The following is a 22,568-nucleotide window of genomic DNA, read 5'->3' as shown; positions in this document are numbered from 1 at the left end:
TGCGGTCACGTCTGCGGATGACGGTCCCTCTCTGGGTGCGGCTCGGGTGTAAATGGGGTGCTGCAGGCAGAGCAGGTTTGCCAGTGATGGAGGGGGTCTGACTTTGACGCATTCTTTTGGGACGATTAAGCCTAGTGTGACGGCCGTGCTCCTGGAGGATGTGCCTGGCCCAGGGTGGGTCACCTCCAGGCTGCGGGCGGGCCTGTTTGCCCCACACTGTACGTGAGTTCACCACTCAGAATGCTTCACTGCTCTCTGTAGCTGTGCCACGACTTGTCACTTACGAGTGTGATTTCAGCCTCTTTCAGTTACTCAGCTGCCGGCAGAGAGAGCTTTTCTCACCTGTTCTCTCTTTGATGTCTTCCGGGTGCCTCTGGGGTGCTGTGTCAGCTGTGACCTGGGACGTCTGCTGTTGGGGACGTGGAGCCTCACGCTTACGTCACCTGGCAGGTTTTTCCAGCCCTTGAGTGACATGCAGCAGGGGGACAGGTGTCCTGAGTTCCCACACCCAGAGGCCGGGATTCACACGCGGGGACAGATGTGGCATCTGAGGGGGTGGGGTCACCCGCAGGTTCTGAGCCCTGCTGGACGAGGGGCGCCAAGGCCCGCGGTGGAGGGAGAGGCGGGAAGGCGGAGGCGGCACCGGGGGCAGTGTCCAGTGGGAGGTGTGGGTCTGCGGTTGGCTGCAGCTCAGTGTCTGGGATAGGCCTTCACGCTCTCCATGGTTAAGGCGGTGGTGACACCCAGAGAGCCCTTTGCCTCCCTCATCCCTGCACCTGCCCAGAGGGCGGGCGGGCCTGTGAATCCCAGTTACAAGGGAGAAGCAGCTGGAGAGGGAGGGTTCAGAGGCAGAGGAGAGGGGAGGCGGGGAGGATGCCGTGACACGTTCCCGCAATGCTGACCTCCTGTTCTGAACTCGAGAGGGCACGGGTGGTTTGTGTTGAGGTTTATATTATTTTAAATGTTTTTAGGTGCTCCTTTGGTGGTGTTTTTATTTCTAGTTTCCCCCAAGCTCTGGGACCCGCATCTAAGACTGACCATATCATTTAGATCATCTCGGTGATTTGTGGTAAGTTTCTCCTGTAGGCGAGGGCGTGGCTGCAGCAGAACTTTCCCCTCCCCAGTTTTATTGAGAAGTAACTGGCACGCATCACTGTATAAATGCCACACGTGTAGTATGATGGTGGGACTGACAAATGTCGTGAGGTGATGACCAATCCGTTACCTCGTGTAGATATAGGAAAAAGAAAGAAAAAGATTTTTCTTCTTGTGATGACAGCTCTTAGGATCTACTCTTAGGGTCTACTCTCTTATTAACCACCTTCCTGCACAGGCAGAGCGCGGGTTCCGTCCAGATCACTGCAGTAGAGCAGGTCACACCAGGTGCTGGTTTCCCAGTGTGTAGTCTGTTAAGTGTGCAGTAGTATTATGTCTTTAAAAAGGTAAACACTTTGGGGCTTCCCTGGTGGCGCAGTGGTTAAGAGTCCGCCTGCCAATGCAGGGGACACAGGTTCAATCCCTGGTCTGAGAAGATCCCACATGCCGCAGAGCAACTAAGCCTGTGCACCACAACCACTGAGCCTGTGCTCTGGAGCCCACGGGCCACAACTACTGAAGCCCGCGTGCTCTGCAACGAGAAGTCACCGCAGTGAGAAGCCCGTGCACCACAACAGAGTACCCCCACTTGCCGCAACTAGAGAAAGCCCACGCAGCAGCGAAGACTCAATGCAGCCAATAAATTTATTATGAAAAATAAAAAAATAAACCTTATTAAAAAAAGGTAGACACCTTAATTAAAAATATATTATTGCTAAAAAAACATGCTAGCCATCACCTGAGCCTTCAGCGAGACGTAGTCAGCCCTGGAGGGGCAAGCACGGCAGGTTCAGCAGCTGTTTGTTTCCTGTGCCGTGGATGCTCTCACACCACTGCTCACACGTGGCCTCCTGGTTCAGGGTTCAGTGCTGCTGCATTTTTAACATTTCAAAGCACTTAAAGCCAGGTCTGCCCCATGGGAGCTGCCGTCCTCCATCACTCCCCCCCACAAAAAAAAAGGGAAACCAGCACAATGTGTGTCATTTTGGGCTCCAGGGGCATCAGAGTGGCTCAAGGGAAGGTATTTGACAGGCAGCTGCTGGAGATGTACTTCCTTTTCTCCATCCCTCTCCTTATTACTGTATTTCTTTGAATCAGAGATACCAGGCATTAATTATATCCTGATTTTAGAAATGAAAAAGTACCAAATCATTTGTCTTAGAGTAAAGATGTGCGGTTTACTCTCAAAGTCCACCTGGAGGTGAGTGCAGCCCCACGCCCTCCCCGTGTCGGGAGCCCGCTGTCATCCCGGCCTGTCTGGCTGACGTGTGGCCGCCGACCACCTGCTGCGCACCGTGGGTGCCTGTCCTCGGCCACACAGAGGCTCACCTGCAGCCGCCAGGAGCAGGCACGGCCGGTAGGAAGGCCGCGCCACTTCTCTGCTGAACGTCCGCTCCGCCGTTGCTGGGTTATACAGCTGTGACCTGTCCGTTCACTGCATCAGGTCTGATCTCTTCTTAACCTTTTATTAGGTTCAGGGAGCTGGTTTCCGAGGCTGGAAGGAAGTGACGTCCATGTTCAACAAGGATGACAAGCAGCAGCTGCTGGAGCGTGGGGAGCCCCCCGCGTCCCGAGGGTGAGTGCCGCCGGCCCGCCGTCGGGGCTGCCGGGCGCGGGGCGGTGCGCGCACACGAGGGTACCGATTCCAGCTATAAGCACTTTGAAAGATCATGGAAAAGTGGAAAAAACGCTTCTCTGACCAGCTCTCAAACTTATAAGTTGTAAGTTGAACTTGCGAGCCTAAAGCAGCTGTAGCCATGCTTAAGGTTTGTAGTAGTTTCACAAAATCAAGGGAAAAACCCAGTTAAAAATGCAAAAATTGATCCGGGTGCCCCCTCCAAAAAACAAAAAAAAAAACAAAAAAAAAAAGCAAAAATTGGGCTTCCCTGGGGGTGCAGTGGTTAAGAATCCACCTGCCAATGCAGGGGACACGGGTTTGAGCCCTGGGCTGGGAAGATCCCACATGCTGCAGAGCAACTAAACCCGTGCGCCACAACTACTGAGGCTGTGCTCTAGAGCCCGTGAGGCGCAACTGTTGAGCCTTATGTGCCACACCTACTGAAGCCCATGTGCCTAGAGCCCATGCTCTGCAGCAAGAGAAGTCACTGCAATGAGAAGCCCGCGCACCGCAACGAAGAGCAGCCCCTGCTCTCTGCAGCTAGAGAAAGCCCACACAGCAACGAAGACCCAATGCAGCCAATAAATAAATTCATTTTAAAAATGCAAAAATTGATTGTAAACTGTAAAAGATTTTAGAAAACTGAATATATTTAAGCTGACTGCTGCTTTTTTTATTATACATATTTTGAAATTCTAAAAAATGTATTTAGGGCAACCCCTGGTGGTCCAGCAGGTAGGACTCTGCGCTTTCACTGCTGTGGGTGCAGGTTCGCTCCCTGGTTGGGGACCTAAGATCTCACAAGCTGTGTGGTGCGGCCAACAACAACAAAATGTTTTTAAAGTTGAAAATATAAATTTAGTGATGACCTAATGGCACGGCCAGCGGCAGGCAGCGCGCGGTGCGTCTGACCGTAGAGAGGCTGCTCCTCGGAGGACCGGGCGCCCCGGCGGCACGCACAGCCCCTCCCCGCCGCCGACCCCGCGGTCGTGACTCAGGAAGTGGCTCTGTGAGGCCCGTGTGAGTCGGTCCTCTTGGTTGTCGGGGTGGCAGCTAACACGTCTTGAAAACACGCCTGTCCCAGCGCCTCCGTCCAATTGAATGAGTCTCTGAAGGGGTCGGGCTGGATGCCAAGTGTTTCGCCGCCGTGTCCTGGGGATGCTCCCGGCAGCCAGGCTGGGGGCCCACGGCCGCTGCAGCACGTGTCCCGCGTGAGGACGCGCCGCCATAGTCGCGCGCGGGTGCTCACGGCCCAGGGCGCGCAGAGCGCCTGAGGCCGCGGCTCTGCCTGAGCCTGTGGGCACCCGACTTGGCAAGTGGGACGACCCCCGTTTCTGAACCTGGACTCGGGCTGCTTTTCTCACGGTTGTTCAGAGACGAGGCCTTGCGACAGCCCGCCTTTCCCGCCTCCGTCCCAGGGCGGCCTTGCTGGCGTTGTGCCACGCGGGGCACCTCCCCCGTGGTGTTCACAGGCGTCACTGATCCTGTAGTGACGCATTTCTCCTTATTAATATTTCAAGTGCTACATATAAACTGGTGTGAGTTTTCTAAACAAGACTTTCTTAAGAACCTTTTAGTTATAAAATAAACACGACTTGAGGCCCTGAAATGATTGATCACCAACACTTAACTCTTTCATCTCCTGCAGGACTAACTTACGATTAAAAGAGGAGTTGAAGACAGAGAAGAAGTCTGGATTTTGGGACAATTTGGTTTTGAAACAGAACATACAGTCTAAGAAACCAGATGAGATCGAAGGTTGGGAGCCTCCAAAACTTGCTCTTGAAGACGCAGCAGCTGACGCGGGCGAGCCCGTGAGTGACCGTCTTTCGGGGCCGGGCTGGGAGGAGGAGGCCAAGGCCTCCAGCAAGTACACCAGCCTGGCGGGCGCAGGGGGCAGCTCACGCTGGAGCCTCAAGTCGGCCGGGAAGCTGGTCAGCATCCGCCGGCAGAGCAAAGGGCACCTGACGGACGAGTGGGAGGAGCTGGAGTGACAGCGCCCCAGCTCCCGCGTGTGCTTCAACCAAAACCTGCCTAATTTTGCAGCTTTGTATCTCATTTCATTCAGAGTCCTAGAGTTTGCTGTATCATGGTGTTTTTCTTTATTAGAGTATCAAGTTTGGCCTATCCCAGGTGAAAAGCACAGAGAATCTGCTCCGTGCTCTTTTATTTAGACTTTCCTCTTCATGTGCTGATTTAGGAAATTCCAGACATCCTGGGATTTCCTGGTGGACACACACAGGGACTGCACGTCGACTGCCTTATTGTGGAAACGTCCACTTCCTGTTGTCCACGTGTCGCTGAGACTGGAGACTTGACGTTTGCTGCTGTCCGGGAGGAGCACAGCGGTGATTTGCATTTTGCCACAACTGTCTTCCCATGTCCTCAGTTGCAGTTCTTTGTTCAGTGACTTGGTCCCTTTCTCTGCATGTAGCACATACGTGTAGTCTGTGACACAAGAATGTAGCAGCTGTGCAGTTCTCTTCTGTTGCCGGAAACCTGCATTCCAGGTATACAGTGAATCTTCCAAAGGTTATGTTATATTGTTAACTCTTCTTTTGTATTAAATTTTAAAATATGCAAGCAGGTTCAACCCTGGAGAAGGGAAGGCTGTATCTGACCGGCGTGAAATGCACTGTCTGCAAACACATCGTCTCCTGCTCCCGTGAGCGTCTTAGATGGTGATAGTAGTTCTTATCATGAGGTTTTATTTTTACTTCTTCTGAACTTTTAAATATTGACCTTTCTTTTCTTCTAAAACTTTGTTCTCTGTTTTTGATTGCAGGTTAAAGAAGGCTATAAAGCATAGATCAGTTTTAGTAACTTGACAGTTTTGTTTGGAAAACATTAACTTGCTCATTAGAGTTAAACTGTATGTAAAACGCTGAAAGTGCCTCTTTTCTGTGACACCCAGGCCTTTGTTTTTCCAAAGGAGAGACTGTTTTGGACCCTGAGAAGGCTGGTTTGGGAGCATCCCTGAGGCCTCTCTCGTGTGTCTCCAGACTTGCTGTTGTCTCCTTCCAGACTGGCCCCCGGGTCGGGTGCCCAGGCACGTGTGTCCCTCAGCAGGACAGCTCTGCTCGACAGGAGCGACACGTGTCTATCTCAGGTCATGGTGGCTTCACAGAGAAGGTATAGGGGTTTTTTGGGTTAAAAACAAAAAACTCCAGTTACACTGTGCATTCCTCTCTTGTAAAAGCCACTGTCCTCAAGGTGTTCAGTGAGCAGTTCTGTGCTGTTCCGCGTAAGGGGGTGTCATTTAGCTTTTCTGTGGACTCTGGGGGGTGAAGGGGGTGACAGTGCCTGCCTGTCCTCTGCCATTTCTCGGTCAATCATCTGTCGACACTCTGTCCTCTCCCAGCCATCTGTCTGCAGTCTGCACCTCTCCTCTCACTGTCTGTGTCTCTGTCATATCTCTGTCGTGTCTGTCAATCACCTGTGGCCATCTTTTCCCAATAGACAAGAAGTCTGCTTCACTGAGCCTTGAAAGGGGGACATGTAAATGGTAAAATCCAGTTTGTGTTAGAACCTTGAAATGGTTAATAGCGGAGCTGAAAACCGTGTTTCCTCAGGTAAACAGTTCAGGACACAGACTGTAGTCCTTCTCCCTGAACAGATGCTCGCGGTGACTGCAGACGAGCTCCAGGCCGTCATCTACTCGCGCCTCACGGCAGGAGCTGTGGGCTTGTCTGGTGCTGGTCCTGTGTTGAGTGCAGGGAAGCAGGCCTCGTGCCTGAGGCTCTGGGCGGTGCGCTTGGTGTGGGGGGGGACAGCGTCTCCGCTTTGGGGGGGCCTGCGCCCGTGTGCTGTGACGCTGAGTGCCTGTGGCTCCTCTCGGTGACACGTACGTGACGCACAGTTGGTAGAACATCTCCTCACACCATTGCGCCTCGAAACCCGAAGACAAAAGCAGACCGGGGTTGGAATATGCACGTAAATCACACTTTTCTTATCTACAAAGATTAATATATAAAAATGAATTTTTTTCTGTTGTATCTGATTAAATGAAAATAACTGCTTTAATATATTTAGTGGTGTGCTTTGGGGGAAAGATATTTTTTCTTGATAGAATTTACCAAAGTGACTGTTTACTAGCTGATGAGAGAACAGGTTTGTTTGAATTCTGTAAACACACAGCTTCTCTGTGAAGTGTCTGCTCTTCTGACTGTTTTTAACAGGAAAGTGACTGGCTTCAAAGAAGGTTGAATTCATCCTCAATGCTGAGGTTTTTAAAAATAAAAACATGGTTTATATCATCTGTCAGCTTGCCCAGTTACTGGCATCTGCTTCCGGCGATGTAGTCACCAGAGCGGACGGCACCCCTCTCGACACTTCCACTCCCCCACGGTGCCAGTGAAATGTGCAGATTCATAAATAAACGGCCAGCCTCAACCTCCGTTGTCAGGGTGTATCTTTTGTGTATTTGAACAGCCTTTGGATGTGCCTGGGAACAGCAGGCGCGGCGCCGGCCCCGCATCTGTGCCACCCGCCCTGGGCCCCGCTTCCGATTTTATTGCAGTGATGTCACACATCAGAGCCTGAAGCAAGCCTCCCCCTCGGCCCCCAGCGGACAGCAGCGCGTCGTGCTTTATAATCACCTTCATCTTGCTCATCTTCACCTTTTGAAAAGTTTTCCATCTCTTTTTCCCAAACAGTGGCCTCTTCTTTTGGAGAGAAACCCTGACTCCCCTTAGGAACTGGGTGACCGCAGTGCCGGCTCTAGCCAGGCGGCGAGCCCACACCCCACCACCTTCCTTTCCTGTGGTGCGGCTTTCTGCCTCCCCGCCTCCCCCAACCTCCTGTGCTTGCTCTACACCTGCCTCTGGGGCCCTGGTGGGTCCACGGATGCTTTCAGACCCCAAACCTCAGATTCTGACTCCTGGATACGCGTCACCAGGTATTTCCCAACTGTTGTCACAAGCCAGGGACTTTCTCGTCTCTCTCCCAACTTTCTTCTAGCCACTTATCTACGTTCTAGTTTTTACAGTTATTTCTCAGTTGATATTTGATAGAACAAAAGATGGGCAGAACACCACCTGAGAAGCTTTAAAGAAATGAACTGGCTAAAAATCTTTTTAACTTTCTGAGGGGGTTCATACGGTGCTGAGTGACTAACCAAGGAAGCTGCTGCCGCCACCCCTTTCTTTTTGGCAAAAGAGCAGTTCTGGGTGATGGATGTGGGGGCAGAAAGGCCCTCCGAGGGGGTCCTCCCAGCACCTGTGCCCAGAGGACAGACGCTGTCACCTCCTGGTAGTTGCTGCTTCACTACACGTCTCTGATAGGGCTGCGACCTGCATGTGACGTGTCATGGTGAGTGCACGTCCTCACGGATGCGCAGGACCCAGCCTGGTTCCAGACTGTCTGCAGGGCACCTTGTGGGTTGCAGGGTCCCTCGGGGCCCGTGGAGGGGCGGGCATGGAGGTGGACGGCCACGCCCAGTCCAGTTGGTGCTGGCCAGCTGTTACGTTCAGCCAGTTGAATGCAGCTGTTTTCAGACTACGCTATAACCTACATGCACTTCAGTTCATAGCATGAGACGTCACATTGCAACGAAACGTTACCAATATTCGCCAACAAGGTGATGAACTATTGATAGGTTTTGCCTGCTACTGAAAGAGGTGACATTTCTACTGAAAGCAAGCACCTCAGGATTTGGCAAACATTTGAGCTGTGGCTGTTAGGAACAGGATGGTGAACACCAGGGTGACTCCCAGGGTGTGAGGTTTCACGGTGGGTCTAGAAGGAGAGCCCCCTGTATTCTGACACTCAGAGTCTGTTCTCTGGGTATCGGCCAAGTTTCTCATTGTGTCCCGGGCCGATGTCACCTGTCTTCTGGTCAGCATTCTCTCTCCAGGGTCTGTCGCCTCAGTGAGTGGGTGGACAAGTTTATGTAATTAGAAGTCAGTGTCTCTGGTGGACATTAACTCTGGGGGCACAGTGGTTAAGAATCCGAGGTCCCAGGTTCGAGCCCTGGTCCGGGAAGATCCCACATGCCACAGAGCAACGAAGCCCGTGCGCCACAACAAGTGAAGCCACTGCACTGAGAAGCCCACACACCGCAACAAAGAGTAGCCCCCGCTTGCCACAACTAGCGAAGACCTGTGGACAGCAACAAACACCCAACGCAGCCAATAAACTAATCAATTTTAAAAATTAATGTCTCAGCATGGGTTTTCAGAACTGCAGAATTTAGTGACGAAGGCAGGAAAGAATTTTAGCTTTCAAGAGAGCTGAATAAATCTGGAAGGGGGTAGTGATGGGAAAAGTATGATTTGCTTTGAGTTTTCTTTTTGAGAAGTATTTTTCTTCTTTAGAGACTAGGGTTTCAAAATTCTTTTCTCCCTAGAAACTTAGAACTGGTGCAGTAAGCTAGCAGGAGAGGCCAAGAATTTTTGTTCTGTGAGAAATTTCCAAAGCTCAACGTGCAGAAGCACCCTAAAGACCAGTTTCCCTTGGGAACCAGCAAGCAGGACCAGATGAGGCACTGCTCTTCCCCCAGGAGACCCACTGCTCTAATACTTCGCTGTTTCTCTCACTTTACAAGTTGGGTGCTTACAGGTCTTCAGAGCACAGTGTGAGATAAAATACTGGAAAGATATCAAAATGTAAGCAATTACCTTCAAGGAGAATTATGGGTAGCATTTTCATTCTTTGGTATACTGGCTTTTTAACAAAACTTTTCACAGTGAACATACATTACACTTTTGTGATCAAAAAACAGGGCAACAGATGTTAAAAAATAACATCTCATTTTTTAAGTGGAAAATATCAAACGTAACCAAAAGAAGAGACAAAATTACATAAATCACGGTTGGCAAACTACAGCCTGCTGGACAAATGTGGCCGGCCCCCGCACTTGCATGGAACACTCACCATCGATGTCCCCGACAGAGTCCAAATCTGAGTCACGTGTGGGTTTTCTATGGCCCCAAAATATCTAACGCCTGCCTCTTCACAGAAAACCTGCTGGACGCTGGTGAAAACTCCTTCATGTACCCATCCTGCCAGCCTCAACAATTTTCAGCTCCTGGTCAATCTTGTTTTACCTGTAGTTACCCCCAGCCTCAACCAAGAGAATTGTGTTAAAGTAAATCCCATAATCCTATAACTTCCTCATCTTCATGTTGTTTAAATTAAAAAGCTGAGAATTTACCAATAAGATGTAACAGCTATAAACATCATGAACAAACATCAGAGCTTCTGAACACATGAAGCAAACACTGAAGGAAGAGGCAGCTCTACACTACCGCAGGAGACCCCAATACCCCACTTTCAGTAGGAGACAACATCCACCATCAGATCAAGCAATTTAACACATGTATTATACACAGCACAAAGGAAGAAACATGGGCATTTCAGCTGATGCAGAAAAAAGCATTTGACAAAATTCTACACTTTTTCATGATGGGAATACTCAACTAATTCTGAGTAGAAGGAAACTGCCCCAACACTGCACAGCCATGTAAGAAGTCCCAGCTGACATCCTCTCAATGCTGGAAGACAAGCTTTTCCTCTAAGATCAGACACAAGACAAAAATGCCCACTCTCAATACTTCCATTCAACACAGATTGGAAGTCTGAAACAGAGCCATTTGGGCAAGAAAAAGCAAAAGCATCTAAACTGGAAAGGAAGTATTAAGATTTTCTGTTTGCAGGTGGCATGACCTTACATGTAGGAAATCCTAAAGATTCTGCAAAATAACAATCAAATCAACATACAAACATCAGTTGTATTTTTATACAACAACAATGAAAAATCCAAAGAGGAAATTAAGGAAATTCCATTTTTAATGGCAAGAAAAAGAATAATACACTTAGGAATAAACTGAGTGAAGGAGGCCGAAAGGAAAAGACACAGATAAATGGAAGACGTCACACGTTCATGGATTGGAAAACTCCCACCCAAAGCAATCTATAGATTCAATGCAATCCATAATGGCATACTTGGTCAAATGATTTTCAACAACAAGGGTGCTAAGACATTCAGTGGGGAAAGGACGGTCAACAAATGTTCCTGGGAAAACCATATATCCACATGCAAGCGAATGAAGTGGGGACCCTTACCTTATACCATTTGCAAAAATTAACTCTGGATCAAAGACGTAATCGTAAGAGGTAAAACTATAAAACTCTTAGAAAAAAACAGGGAGAGAGCTTCATGACATTAGATTTGACAGTGAATTCCTGGATACGATACAAAATATGCAGGCACCAAAAGGAAGAACAGAGAAATTGGACATCAAAATTAAAAACCTCTGTACATCAAAGGACACAATCAACAGAGTGAAAAGGCCCCCTAGAGAATCGGAGAGAACAGTTTCAGGTCATCTAGCTGATAAGGACTTAGGGTCCGGAGCTGCAGTAGTTCTTTCTATATTTAACAACAAAGCCACATACAACTCAATTAAAAAGAGAGCAAAGGGCCTGAAGAGACATTTCCCCAAGTGAGACATATAAACGACCAACAAGCACAGGAAAAGATGCTCAGCATCACTCCTCATCAGGGAAATGCAAATCAAAGCCACAGTGAGATACCACCTCCCACTCACCTGGGTGGCTACTATCAAAAACAAACAAGAAACCCAACCCCACGAGATACCAAGTCTTGGTGAGGATGTAGAGAAACTGGAACCCTCATACAGTGTTAGATGCTGCACCATTTTATACTTCCACCATGGAAGATAGTACAGTGGTTCCTCAAAATATCAAATATACAATTACCACATGATCCAGCAATTCCACTTCCGGGTATACACCCACAGGAAACAAAATCTTTATCTAGAAGCGAGATTTGTACACCATGTTCACAGCAGCCCAAGTGCCCACCAACAGGTGAAGAAACAGAATGTGACCCACCCACACAGTGGAACACTGTTGGGCTCACGCGAGAGGACGTCCTGGCCCACATGCTACAACACGGATGGAAGGACAGACACTGCATGATTCCAGTTATACAGCGTGTCTGTGGGAGTCCTATCCACAAAGTGGATCATGGGGGCAGGGGCTGGAGTTAGTGTTTAATGGGGACAGAGTTCTGTCTGCAGAGATAAAAAGTGTTCTGAAGATGGTGGTGGTGTTTGCATTACAATGTGAATGTACTTCATGCCAGAGAACTGTACCCTGAAAAATGGTTAAGATGGTAAATTTTACGTGTATTTCACCATAATTAAAAATTTTAAATGACATTTGAATTGTCTATGTAGATTAAATAGTAAAAAGCTACTTGCATTTGTCTGTGCAAATTTCTCAAATGACTATCAAAGAAAAGTGAAAACTTTATCCAAATAATAAAAACAACACAGAAGAGCAGTGTGTGTGGAGGATCCCAGCATCCCGAGTGAGAGGCACGTGAAACGCCCTCTCCCGTCCTCAGGCAGCTGTGCTCTGAGCACCTCTGTTCTCCGTGTGGGACTGAGTTGGGGCCGGGGCGGGGTGGGTGGGAGGGGGAGGGCAAGAGGCCTCCCCAGGAACATGCCTAAGAGACGCACGTGCCGACGACACCCGAAGGCACTGGCGAGGGGACGGACCGGGCCACACCGGCCACAGCAGGGGTCAGGAGGGGCCGGCGTGGCCTCGCCACATGCACGCGGCATGTCCCCGCCGGGCCTCCGGGGGGCACGCGGGACACCGCTCTCCAAAAGTGAGGGTCTGCTCCCTCTGCAAAGAGGGACAAGAAAAGGACGAAATATGGGGCTTATCTGGAGCGAGGTCCGAAGGGGCGGCCACACTCAGACAGGAGCAGGTGAGCACAGGCCGAGCGGTGAGAGGACGCTGGGCCTGTCAGCCGAGCGGGTGTCAGCAGCAGCAGGTCCCTGGGCCCCCGGAGGCCTCCCTCCCAGGGCTGCAGATCTTGGGCATCTCACCGGGCAGGGGTCCGATACTGCGTTTGGTGGAGAAAACAGGGAGGGGAGGCGTGAAGCATACGCGTGTTTTCACACAGTTCATGAAGGAAGGGAGGTATATTTCCTAAGCCAAGACATCTGCCTTCTCAGCCACGGTGTTCAGCACGCTTCCTTCTGTAACTGTGGAGAGAAGCAGCAGGTTCGGTTTACAGCTTGTTTATTGCCAGGTTAGGCCCTACAAAGAAGAAAACGAGCTTCAACCAAGACAAAAACCGCCTCATCCTGTTAAAGGCAACGGATTTTCCAAAAGGGAGGATGTGACTCAACTGAAAACACGCTTCTCCTCGGTAACTTCAGTCTCCAGGGAATCATCCTAGTGTTTAAAGGAGCACGCGCACCGGTCCTTCACCAGCCTGTCCCAGGAAACCGCAGGGAACGCCCTCCAGGCGAGCCCCTCCTGGGGGGCTGTCCTCACCCTGATGCCAAAAGCAGACGAAGGCTCGCCAGGAGAGCACAGCTGATCTCTCCTGTGAAAACGTTCAGTGAAACCAGCACACCAAACCCACCACCTGTGTACGGAAACCACGTGGGACGTGGGCCCCGGGACGCCATGCTGCGTCAACATACGACAGTCAACACGTGACCATCTCTGTAGACGTGGAAAGAGCATTTGACAAAATCTAACACCCTTTCACAATAAAAAAAAAACCGAAAACAAAACCTCAACAAAGCAAGGCTGGAAGGGCCAGCCTGGTGTGGGCACCCACAGAGATGCCGCGCACGCACCACTCCCGTGGGCGGGGGGTGGAGAGCCTCCTGGGAACACGCTGGGGTGTGCGCGCTGCTGTCTCCGCGCTCTGGCGGGAAAGCTGGAGAGGAAGGGAGGGAAGGAGGGAAAGAAGAAAGGAGGGCGGGGAAGGAGGGAGGGAGGGCAGGAGGAGGGGGCGTCCAGATAGAAAGCAAGGTGAGAAGCCACCGCTATTTGCAGAGGACACGAAAGATACCACTAGATTTAATGAGTGATTTCAGCAAAGTTACAGGAAACAAACTTAGTCTACAGACACCTTAGGTGGGCGTTTGTATATGATTCTAAAAGCAGCATTTACAGCAGAAATAACATCAAATCCTCCAATACTGTCCCTAAAGGAGGCGTGGTTCTCCACGGACAGTCCTGAGCAGATACACAGCAGACGCCGTGACCCTCCCAGGGCAGCCCCCAGACCTGCCGCAGGACCTGCCGCAGCTCCTCCCAACCCCCGAGCCCCCCAGGTGGAAAGACGTCCCCCAGACGCCACCTCCCGGGGCGGCGGTTCCCGCGGGGGTGGGGGGCTCTGGGCTGGGCCCGGGCCCACTCCCAGCCGTCCTGAGAGCAGGGGGCGTGCAGAGGGCACACCGCGGGGAGTGACGCGGTGCAGCCCGCCTCCGGCGTGTCCCCTGACGGAACGACACTCAGAAACGCCACGCGGACCTGCAGCTCAGGACGACCCCCTTCCTGTTCGTGTCGCTCGATCTTCTGTGAGCGACTGGGCAGGGCCCGGGAAGGCTGTGCCTGGAAGTCTCTGCCGGCCCCCCGGATGTGCCCCGCTCACGGCCCCTGCCCCAGCGCTGTGGCCTCACGCACACCTGCTATCAGTTTTGCCAACGCATGGGTGCGGTTTTGGGTCCAAGCACATCTGCTGCCTGTGGAAACGGGCTAATTAATGGGGGAGAAGAGCGGGACTCTTCTCCCAAGCCTTTTCATGTTGTTATTTGGGGAAGAGACTCATTTCGAGAGGTAATGTCCTCTTAAGAAGAAATTTAAAAAATAAATAAATTAATTAATTAATTAATTAATTAATACAAAAAAGACCAACACCTGAAAAGTAAAACAGGCAAAGAACACACATTAGGTAATTTGCCAAATGCAAAACAAAATACAGAGACAACTGGCCAATACGCTTTCAGAAGACGCGTCCTACCTCACAGCCTCTTCACGTGTCCACCTTCAGGGGAGAAAGATGCCACTGTCCATTCTTGCCAGCACTCTGGAAACATCCTTACAGACATCTGACTCGTTTCCTGGCTCTGCTTCTCGTTTGTCGTAAGGAGACCTTGGACGCACAGAAGTGCACGTGTGCTGGCGCTGACCACAAAGAGACCCGTTCCAGCTGCGCGGTACCAGGTCGCCAATAAAACCCATATTTTCACAAACACTTTTGAAAAAAAGGCTGGTTATAAAATGAAAACAGTATATGTGATGCTTACGGTTTTGTGAAAAGCTTTCACCCAGATACACACACACAGGGAAACGATCATTTGATAATTAAGCACAGTCTTGGCTGTATCCATTCAGCACAGAATGTGGTGCTGAAAATACAGACTCTATTTACAAATATGCGAAACTGCACATTTCCATGTGCTAAGAAGGAAGCAGAAATGACTCTGCTTGGGTCCGTGACCCTGTTCAGCCTCCCTGCACCTGCCGGCACTGCTCATGCCTTCTTCCTGGCGCGCACGGTCCTCTGAGCGGCAGGGGAAGGCCAAGTTTTATTCTTCTAGAAACATTTATTTTCAAAATTTTCTAAAATGTACATGCAATATTTTTAAAATAAAACAATCTTTGAAAGGTTTCAATAAACAATATCAAAATCATTGATACTACTTTTTTCAGTAAGATGCAAAACTGACAAAGTTAAAATTGGTAGATACACATGATTTATTACTTTGCCTGCAAAAGGGGGTTCAGAGCAGTACAGCACAGGCCACACTGGGCTGGCCCCCAGGTCAGGGCCCTGCCTACCAGTGTCAGGCCACGAGCCCAGGACCACAGCCCCGAACTCACGCCTCTGTGGGTCTCAGTCGTCTGCACAATTCACAACCCACTGCTGAGCACCCAGAAGACATGCACATACTTCCCCGGGTTCCTTCCGCATCCAAGAGGATTCACGTGGACACAACCAATACAGTTAAAATACATCCCAAGAAAAATAAATATTCTGCACAATGTCCTTTACAAGGATCAATGATCTGTCCTTACCTCCAATCACTACAAAATCAGGAAACTCATTTGACAATTAAGAAGCATATTCTTGGCTGTTAGTGTCAGTTCAGCATAGGATGTGCTGAAAATACAGACGTTTTTTGACTCATATTAACAAATATGCAAAGCTGCACATTTTAATGTGCTTAGAAGAAAAGAATTTTTTAAAGAAGGAAGTAGAAATGATTTTACTTGGGTTCCCGACCCCATTTCAAAGGTGGAAACAACAGGTGCTCCTGCCTGCAGGTGCCGGCACAGTTTCCCACATCCTTCCACGTCCTCTCCAGCGTGGGCACCAGGTCACAGCTCGGTCACAGAGGACGTGTCCTACCAGCCACTGCCCAGGCCACGGTGGGGCGCAGGGCCCTTAGAACTTGAAGAGGTCGATGAAGTGCTGCGGGGACACGGGCACGAAGCAGCTGTCGGGGTCGGCGGCCGTGCAGGGGTGGCCCGAGTCCTGCGGGAGGAAGGGGTGTCACCACACATGGCGTGCTCCTGACTCCGAAGTCACCAGCTGTTTGTTTAAATGCACCCTGGACCCCACTGCAAAGGTACGTGGACAGGAAGTGACAAGAATTATGAAAACAAAGGCAGCCATGCAGCTTCTCAGGGGAGAGACTTCCTGCAGGAGTTCCCGCCGCAGTGAGTGAGGAGACAGGTGGCCCTGAGTCAGGGGACCTGACGGGGCCCCAGGTCCTGCCCCCTTCCTGGGCGCTCCTCCCGCCGTGGGTCAGGGTCCACCCCGCCCACCCGAGGCCCAGCACCACATCCCACGGCAGAAACGGGGTTCGTGTCAGGAGACAGAGCAGCCTCGGGAATGGGGGCCAGTTAGGCCGGTGGCCGCTGGCTGGAGACGGGACCCTGTGACGAGTCAACACCCTCCCTCTGGTCTACAAGGCAGCTCACGGGACCCCTGGTGCTGGCGAAGCGAGCAGGCCAGTCGCACGTGAGCAGAGGCCACGGCCTGAGGGGCCGCGGCCTCCCGGAGGCGGGCAGAGCAGAAGGTACCTCGAGTAATAAAGCAAGGCGGCAGTCCTTGGAGACAGCAGAGAAAGGGTCAGGAAGGAACGCAGCAAGGGAGGAAAAAAGGGAAAACAGGGTTAGGAAAAGCCAGACTGTGCTCGGGATGTAGGCCTGACGCGCAGGATTCACGAATCGTCGGGCAACTACACCAGAGTCTGCACACGGGGCACCGCCCGGCACCCGGAGGTCCACAGGACCCGCAGGCTGCCCGGGACGCCGACCGTTTCCACTCCCTCGCGTCTCAGACGCACAACAGAGGAGGCTGCAGCGCTAAATGCTCGTCCACACTGTGCCCTGGAAAGGCACAGAGCAACGCGGACACGTGCGGTCCGCACTGGAAACATCCACAGCAGCTTCCCGGAGGCGCCTTCCTCCCTCTTCACTGTCTGAGAGTCAGCTCTGCGGGGCCGAGCGCAGGAGCCGGAATGCGTGCGAGCCCGGGAGCCCCAGCGCCCGGCTCCTGCGTGGACGCCTTCCTGTTGGTTCACGGCGTCCAACTGGAGGTGGGCCCCAGGCTGCCGCGCTCACCACCTGCCGGCCTGGCCACCTGGCCCGGCTCACCCACCCTCGCTAGAGACGGGTGGGCTGGCCGTCAGCACGGGCCGGGGCCAGCGGCCTCCCCGCTCCGGCCACAGACCCGCGGTGCGGACCTGGCCGCCGACACGCGGACACAAAAAAGGATGCGGGGTTCTGGGTCTCAGCCTTCAACTGGACTTTCTGTCCGGCTTCCACAGTTTTAACCAAAGCTCCGTGAAGTCGAGAAACGCAGCCGGAGGAGCCGGGAGGAGGGAACGCAGCGGGTCTCGAGTCCTCGGCCAGCAGCGCAGGAGGGCCGCGCCGCGGGAGCCAGGCGGCCCCTGAGCGGGCAGCGCGCTCGCGCACGACTCAGCTCGGCGACTCCGGGAACGAGGCGCCCGCCTTCTCAGCCCCGGCTCTCCCTCCGCTCGCGCGGGACACCTTCCCACCAAGGCGGGCAGGGAAACGCACCCCGACTCCAGGGAGCGAAGCCGGAACACACAGGACGCTGGGGCCGGGGCGGCGGAGAGGCGGCCCGGGCCGCCGCGCGCCGAGGAGGACGCGTCTGGCGGGACGTGGCGGGCGGCCCCCGGCTCCCCGCGCTGCTGGCCCCCGGCGGCCGGACGTGCTGGAGACGGCGAGGCGCGGCCCCGCGCAGGGCAGGGCCCGGTCCCCTCCGCCAGCCCACGCGGCAGGCCTGCCCCCCAGGAGGCTCCGCGAGGCCAGGCAGCGGGGCGGAGGCCGGGGGGCAGCGGGGGCCCCGCCGGGAGGCCGTCCAGTCAGCCCGGGCGCAGCTTCCCTGGGGGTGACGCCGCAAGCAGTTTCCACCAGAAATCCCAGAGACGCGCTGTTTTCTTTTTAATGTCCACCCCCAGATTCAGAATCAAGTTGGAAGGGCCTCTGGGAGAAGAAGCTGCCACGTGACCCCACCGGGGACCGAGCCAGGCCCTGAGGCCCGCGGCTGCGGAAGTCGAGGAGCTCGGCCTTCAAAGCAAGGCCAGCAGGAGATGCGTGTCCTCAATGTTCATAAACAAAAGAAGCTTCAGGCAAATTCTCCTGGAAACCTAAAAATTACCTCTCAATTAAAAAATCCAGCACCTCCACACCTCTTCTACCCCAGCAGCACCTTCTCACGCCAACAACAGAGAAAGCAGGGAGCGCGTCTCTGTTCACTGCCTCAGAGACAGGGCTCCCCACTCGGAAGCCGCGCTCCGAGAGGCACGTCTGTCGCACGCGGGGCGGAGGCTTCTGCCCAGGAGACACACCACTGCTGCTAGCGTCTCTCTGGGAGAAAGCCGTCTGCTCAGGAGAACAGAGAACCCTGGGGAGAAGCGCGGGTCAGAGCAGCAGCGAGACCGCCTCACCTGCTCTCATCAGCCCTGAAGACGCCTCCTCGTGTGTTTTCCACGGGCACCTGCCCGGGTGTGTGTTTCCATCCCGGTGATTGCGGCCAAGGGCACAAAATAAGGGCTCCCCTCTCTGTCCCCTGACCCCGCGGGCTGACGATTCACCCGTGCCCCCACGGCACGCGCCCGCACCCCTGCCCCAGAGGAACAAGGTTCCAAAGAACCACCGCTGCGGCCACGGAACACATTTCCTTTTTTGCATGGCGTGGAAAAAGCCACACCAGAATACAAAACAACACATCAGCAATGAGGTGACCTCCTGCGGGTCACGCGTGGAGACAGCAGGACCTGCTCGCCTGCAGCTTCACAGGAAGGAAAGCTCTGCGAGCACGGGGCTCACCCCCGACCACGCGTCACAGTTGAGAAAGAGCCACACTGTCATGGATACAAGCTGAAACAAAAACAATTTAATTGTTTCTTTTCAACAGTTTAGAGCTTGCTAGATAACCCATCCCGGGACTTACAGAAGGAAAAGGAGAGAAGTGAGCGGCCCTGAGTCAGCCAGGCCACAGGCTGTGCCCAGCCAGAGCCGGGAAGGCCGAGGGCCAGGCACAGACCCCTGCCAGTCTCGCCACCTTTCTCCCCAGTGAAATGTCACAACATGAAACAAATGCACACTCAAGGCAGACTATGGAAATGACGCTACTTACGGGAGGTGCGCAGACGCACCCACTCCCCTACCCCGCAAGCATGTTTTCTCAGGGTCTGGACAGGAGAGTAAGGGGAGCAGAGGGGCGGGGACGGGCCCCGACGGCAGTGGACACGGCTCAGTCTCCACTGAGCCTCAGGCTCGCTGAGTCTGGGTCAAACTCACGAGACATCTGGGCACCTCTGTGGGCCTCACCTCTGCCCTGGGCTCAGGGCTGTGAGGAGAAGCCCCCTGGAGGCCCTGCTGCCGGAGGTCCTGAGAGTGCAGGCGGAGGCCGAGTGGAGACCAGGTGGGGGGGGTCCCGACCCTCCCCTCAGGCTGAGCCGCCAGAGCAGCAGGAAGTGGCCCCGCCAGGACGCACGCTGAGGCGCCAGCCAGCCGCTCACCGCGCTCGGGCCAGGCTCCCCGCTGCTGCGTCGGGCAAGGGGATGCGGTGGCTGGCCCGACGTCCAGGTACAACCACAAGTTGTTCTACTTTTGTGACCCTGTTCCCCTGCCCCAGTCCTTGGTGATACAACATTATCTTATCACAACTACAACTTCTCATTTTTTTTTTTTACCATTACACGTAGGTGGATCATTTGTCTCTCCAAATTTTAATCCTCAAACTCCAAGAGCACATTGGAAATTTTTACCTTCCAAAAGAGGATGCTGCAGTGCCGGCAGAAGTGCAGGGTGTCCCCGTACTGCTCCCTGGCGGGGTAGTGTTTCCGCAGCGCGAAGTACATCAGCTTCCACTCGATGTGACCTTTTTCTGAAAGGATCAAGTGTCTACAAAACTAGACAAACAAGATTCTGTTCAGAATCAGCAGACGATTTTCACAGCATAGTCTCCTGTACATAACAACTGCATGAAACGTTCAATTATCTGAAGTTACGTGTGGACTGAATCTGTGCAATGGAACACCACGCAGCTGTCAGACTTAAAGGTTCCGAGCTGGGATGATGCCCGCGACGTACTATTAAGTTAAAAACAAGTTACACACGTCGTGTATCTGACAGGACCTGTGACTGGAATACAGAAAGAACACAGCTCCGTAACAAAAGGACAATCCAGATACAAAACGGGCAAAGGACTTGACGAGATGCACAGGTGACGGCCCACGAGCACGGGGGAAGGTGCTCAGCATCTCAGGCGTCGGGCACGGGACGAGGCAGCCCCTCACATCCCCGCGGGAGCCTGTGACCAAGCACGCGGAGTGACAGGTGTGGACGAGGACGTGGAGCAGCTGGGGGCTGCCCGACAGGGCGGCGACTCCACGCCTGGGCGGCTCCCCGAGAGCAGGGGCACCAGGGCGGCCCCGTGGCCTGGCCTCGCCTGCCTCACCCCCTCCAGCGCGTGCCCCTCCGTTTCAGGGCCTGAACCTGCTCATCGCCAGGACGCCCCCGCCTGCCAGGCCCTCCAGAGTGGCCGTGTCCGCCTGTGTGACGGGCACGGGACCCCACACGTCCCCCGAGCCCACGCTGGAGGAGACAGGCGACGTCTGTCCCCTCCGCAGGGCCTCCCCGCAGCAGGAGCGCCTCCTGTCCCCGCCCTGCGCGCTGCTGTGTCACGGATACCCAGCTGCTGCTGCTTCGCTCCAGACACAGCACGGGGCAGGGGCCGGGGGGGCAGACAACGGTGAGCGGACGCAGGGGAGCCCGCCGGACCCCGCAGCCGGCCCTGGCCCTGGGAGGGCAGGGTGCGGGGAGCGACACCCGCCCACGAACCTCGGGACACGCCGCCCGGAGAGAGGCCTCCGGCTCCGCGACAGGAAGGACCCGCTCTTGCTCTGCTGCTCTGTTCTGGGCTGTGTTTAGAATCCCAGCTCTCGCTCAACATGAAAAACAAGCCTTCCCGTAAGTGACCCTAGTCCGTCCCCCGAAGCGGCCAGGCCTGGCCACCGGGCGGAGCCCACACCCACCTGCTTCTCGCCGAAGTGGTACTGGCACAGCTTCTTCCACAGCTGCCGGTCCTCGCTGAGCGCGGACAGCGTCGGGGTCACCTGGCCCAGAGTGACGATGTCCCACCCGTCCGAGAACCTGTACAGGATGTTGCTGAGCATGTTGACGGGAAGGTCACTGAGCGTCAGGCCGCTGTCCACCTGCTGGGAGGAGCCGTGCGCTTACTCCAGCGCGCACGCGCAGGACCTGGCAGTCACGCTGCCGTCTGCGGGCTGGGCAGCGGCGAGGCCGCCCACCCCTCCTTCCTCCCCAGGTCTCTCCGGATCATGCCCCGCGGCGGCCCTGCCTGGACCTGCTCGACAGGCGTGCCCTTCCCTGGGGATCCCGACCACGGAGACCCATGCCCCCCGATCTTGCTGGCTGATGCGGCATCACCATGTGTCAGCTACTCGGGGACAGTGGCACCTGGGGCACGTGGCCTGGCCACGTCTGTCGAAGCCCGGAGAGCGGACGCACCCCAGGTGTCTGCGTCTCACAGGTAGGTGGCTGTCAGAGCACAAGCCCCGCCCGTGGGAACGAGGTGGGGGTGCGGCGCTCACGGCAAGGCTGCCGGGACGCAGGGCGTCAGGTCATCCCTGTAACTGCAGGGCCTTGACTAAGGAATCACTGCTCTTCGTAAACCCCACGTTTATATGGCAAATAAGCGGCCCAGAGTTACGGTGTTCCAAAGTCACCTCTGAAAGCAACCAGAGATAAATAAAACACAACCTAAACACTCTTGTCAATGGGGTCAACATATTTCTTGATGTAAATAGTTACCAGAATAAACAAAAAACATCAAAACAACTGGCGTGATCTGCGTGTTCCTCCTGAACTATAAACACATGTACACACACCACACAAGGTATAAGAAGCAGGAAGAGGGGCGAAAACACCAGCCCTCCAGAAGCAACAGCGGATGCAGAGTCACTACTACACGACTCAGCTGAAATAATCAAACGTTATTTTAGCCCGAAATACCTAATTTCCTGTAAAGGTAAATTCACTTGCCACCTCGTCACCCACAGGGTCAGCTCTTCTTAATAATCACCCCCCCCCCCCCCCCCCCCGCCACCGTCCTTCCAGTGATTCCTATGAGCCATTACAGGGCCGTCTGGTCTGAATCCATCTCACAACAGTTTTTTATGAAATGTAAAGGAAAAACCTTTGGAAAAGCTCTAATCGTCTTTCACAGACGCTTAAAAGTAACAATGGATTTCGTAACATAAAAACAGAGCACACTCACGTGCAGGCCGGGAAATGCATACCTCGGTCATCTGAAGATTCTGCAGCTGCTGCTGCCAGCCGAGAATCGTCTCTAATCGGCAAATCCAGATGTTGATGTTTCCCACCAGAACGGACTTCCCCTCTCCCCTGATCAGAACGCAAAGGGTAGAGCTTAGGTCTTGGAGAAGATCTTTGATTAGGCGAGGGTTCTGGTGGTCATCGAGAACTGGAATAAACAAAAACAAAACAG

General features: G+C 53.6%; 2 protein-coding genes across 6 annotated transcripts in view; one reads left to right on the top strand and one right to left on the bottom strand.

Annotated features, from left to right (window-relative positions):
* TDRP (testis development related protein) overlaps nt 1-7,105 on the top strand; it is a 49,024-nt gene extending 41,919 nt beyond the window's left edge. For both annotated transcript variants that reach the window (XM_057697463.1, XM_057697462.1), the window contains 2 exons: nt 2,568-2,671; nt 4,362-7,105. In XM_057697463.1, the coding sequence (XP_057553446.1) occupies nt 2,568-2,671; nt 4,362-4,707 (450 nt within the window). In that variant the 3' untranslated portion in view covers nt 4,708-7,105. The remainder of the gene's footprint in view (nt 1-2,567; nt 2,672-4,361) is intronic.
* A 7,974-nt stretch (nt 7,106-15,079) lies between these two features.
* The window catches only part of FBXO25 (F-box protein 25), a 46,678-nt gene continuing 39,189 nt past the window's right edge, over nt 15,080-22,568 (bottom strand). The window contains exons 7-11 of one of the 4 annotated variants that reach the window (XM_057697788.1): nt 22,360-22,544; nt 21,073-21,252; nt 19,804-19,947; nt 16,583-16,609; nt 15,080-16,031 (exon numbers count right to left, since the gene is read on the bottom strand). In XM_057697788.1, coding sequence (XP_057553771.1) covers nt 15,942-16,031; nt 16,583-16,609; nt 19,804-19,947; nt 21,073-21,252; nt 22,360-22,544 — 626 coding nt within the window. In that variant the 3' untranslated portion in view covers nt 15,080-15,941. Of the gene's footprint in view, nt 16,032-16,582; nt 16,610-19,803; nt 19,948-21,072; nt 21,256-22,359; nt 22,545-22,568 lie in introns of all 4 variants that reach the window. The other 3 variants (XM_057697787.1, XM_057697790.1, XM_057697789.1) reach the window with 3 other exon arrangements.

Source organism: Hippopotamus amphibius, chromosome 10 (genome assembly GCF_030028045.1).
Source record: "Hippopotamus amphibius kiboko isolate mHipAmp2 chromosome 10, mHipAmp2.hap2, whole genome shotgun sequence".
NCBI lineage: Eukaryota > Metazoa > Chordata > Mammalia > Artiodactyla > Hippopotamidae > Hippopotamus > Hippopotamus amphibius.
The sequence above is the reverse complement of the archived record's forward strand: the minus strand, read 5'-3'. Positions and strand labels throughout refer to the sequence as shown.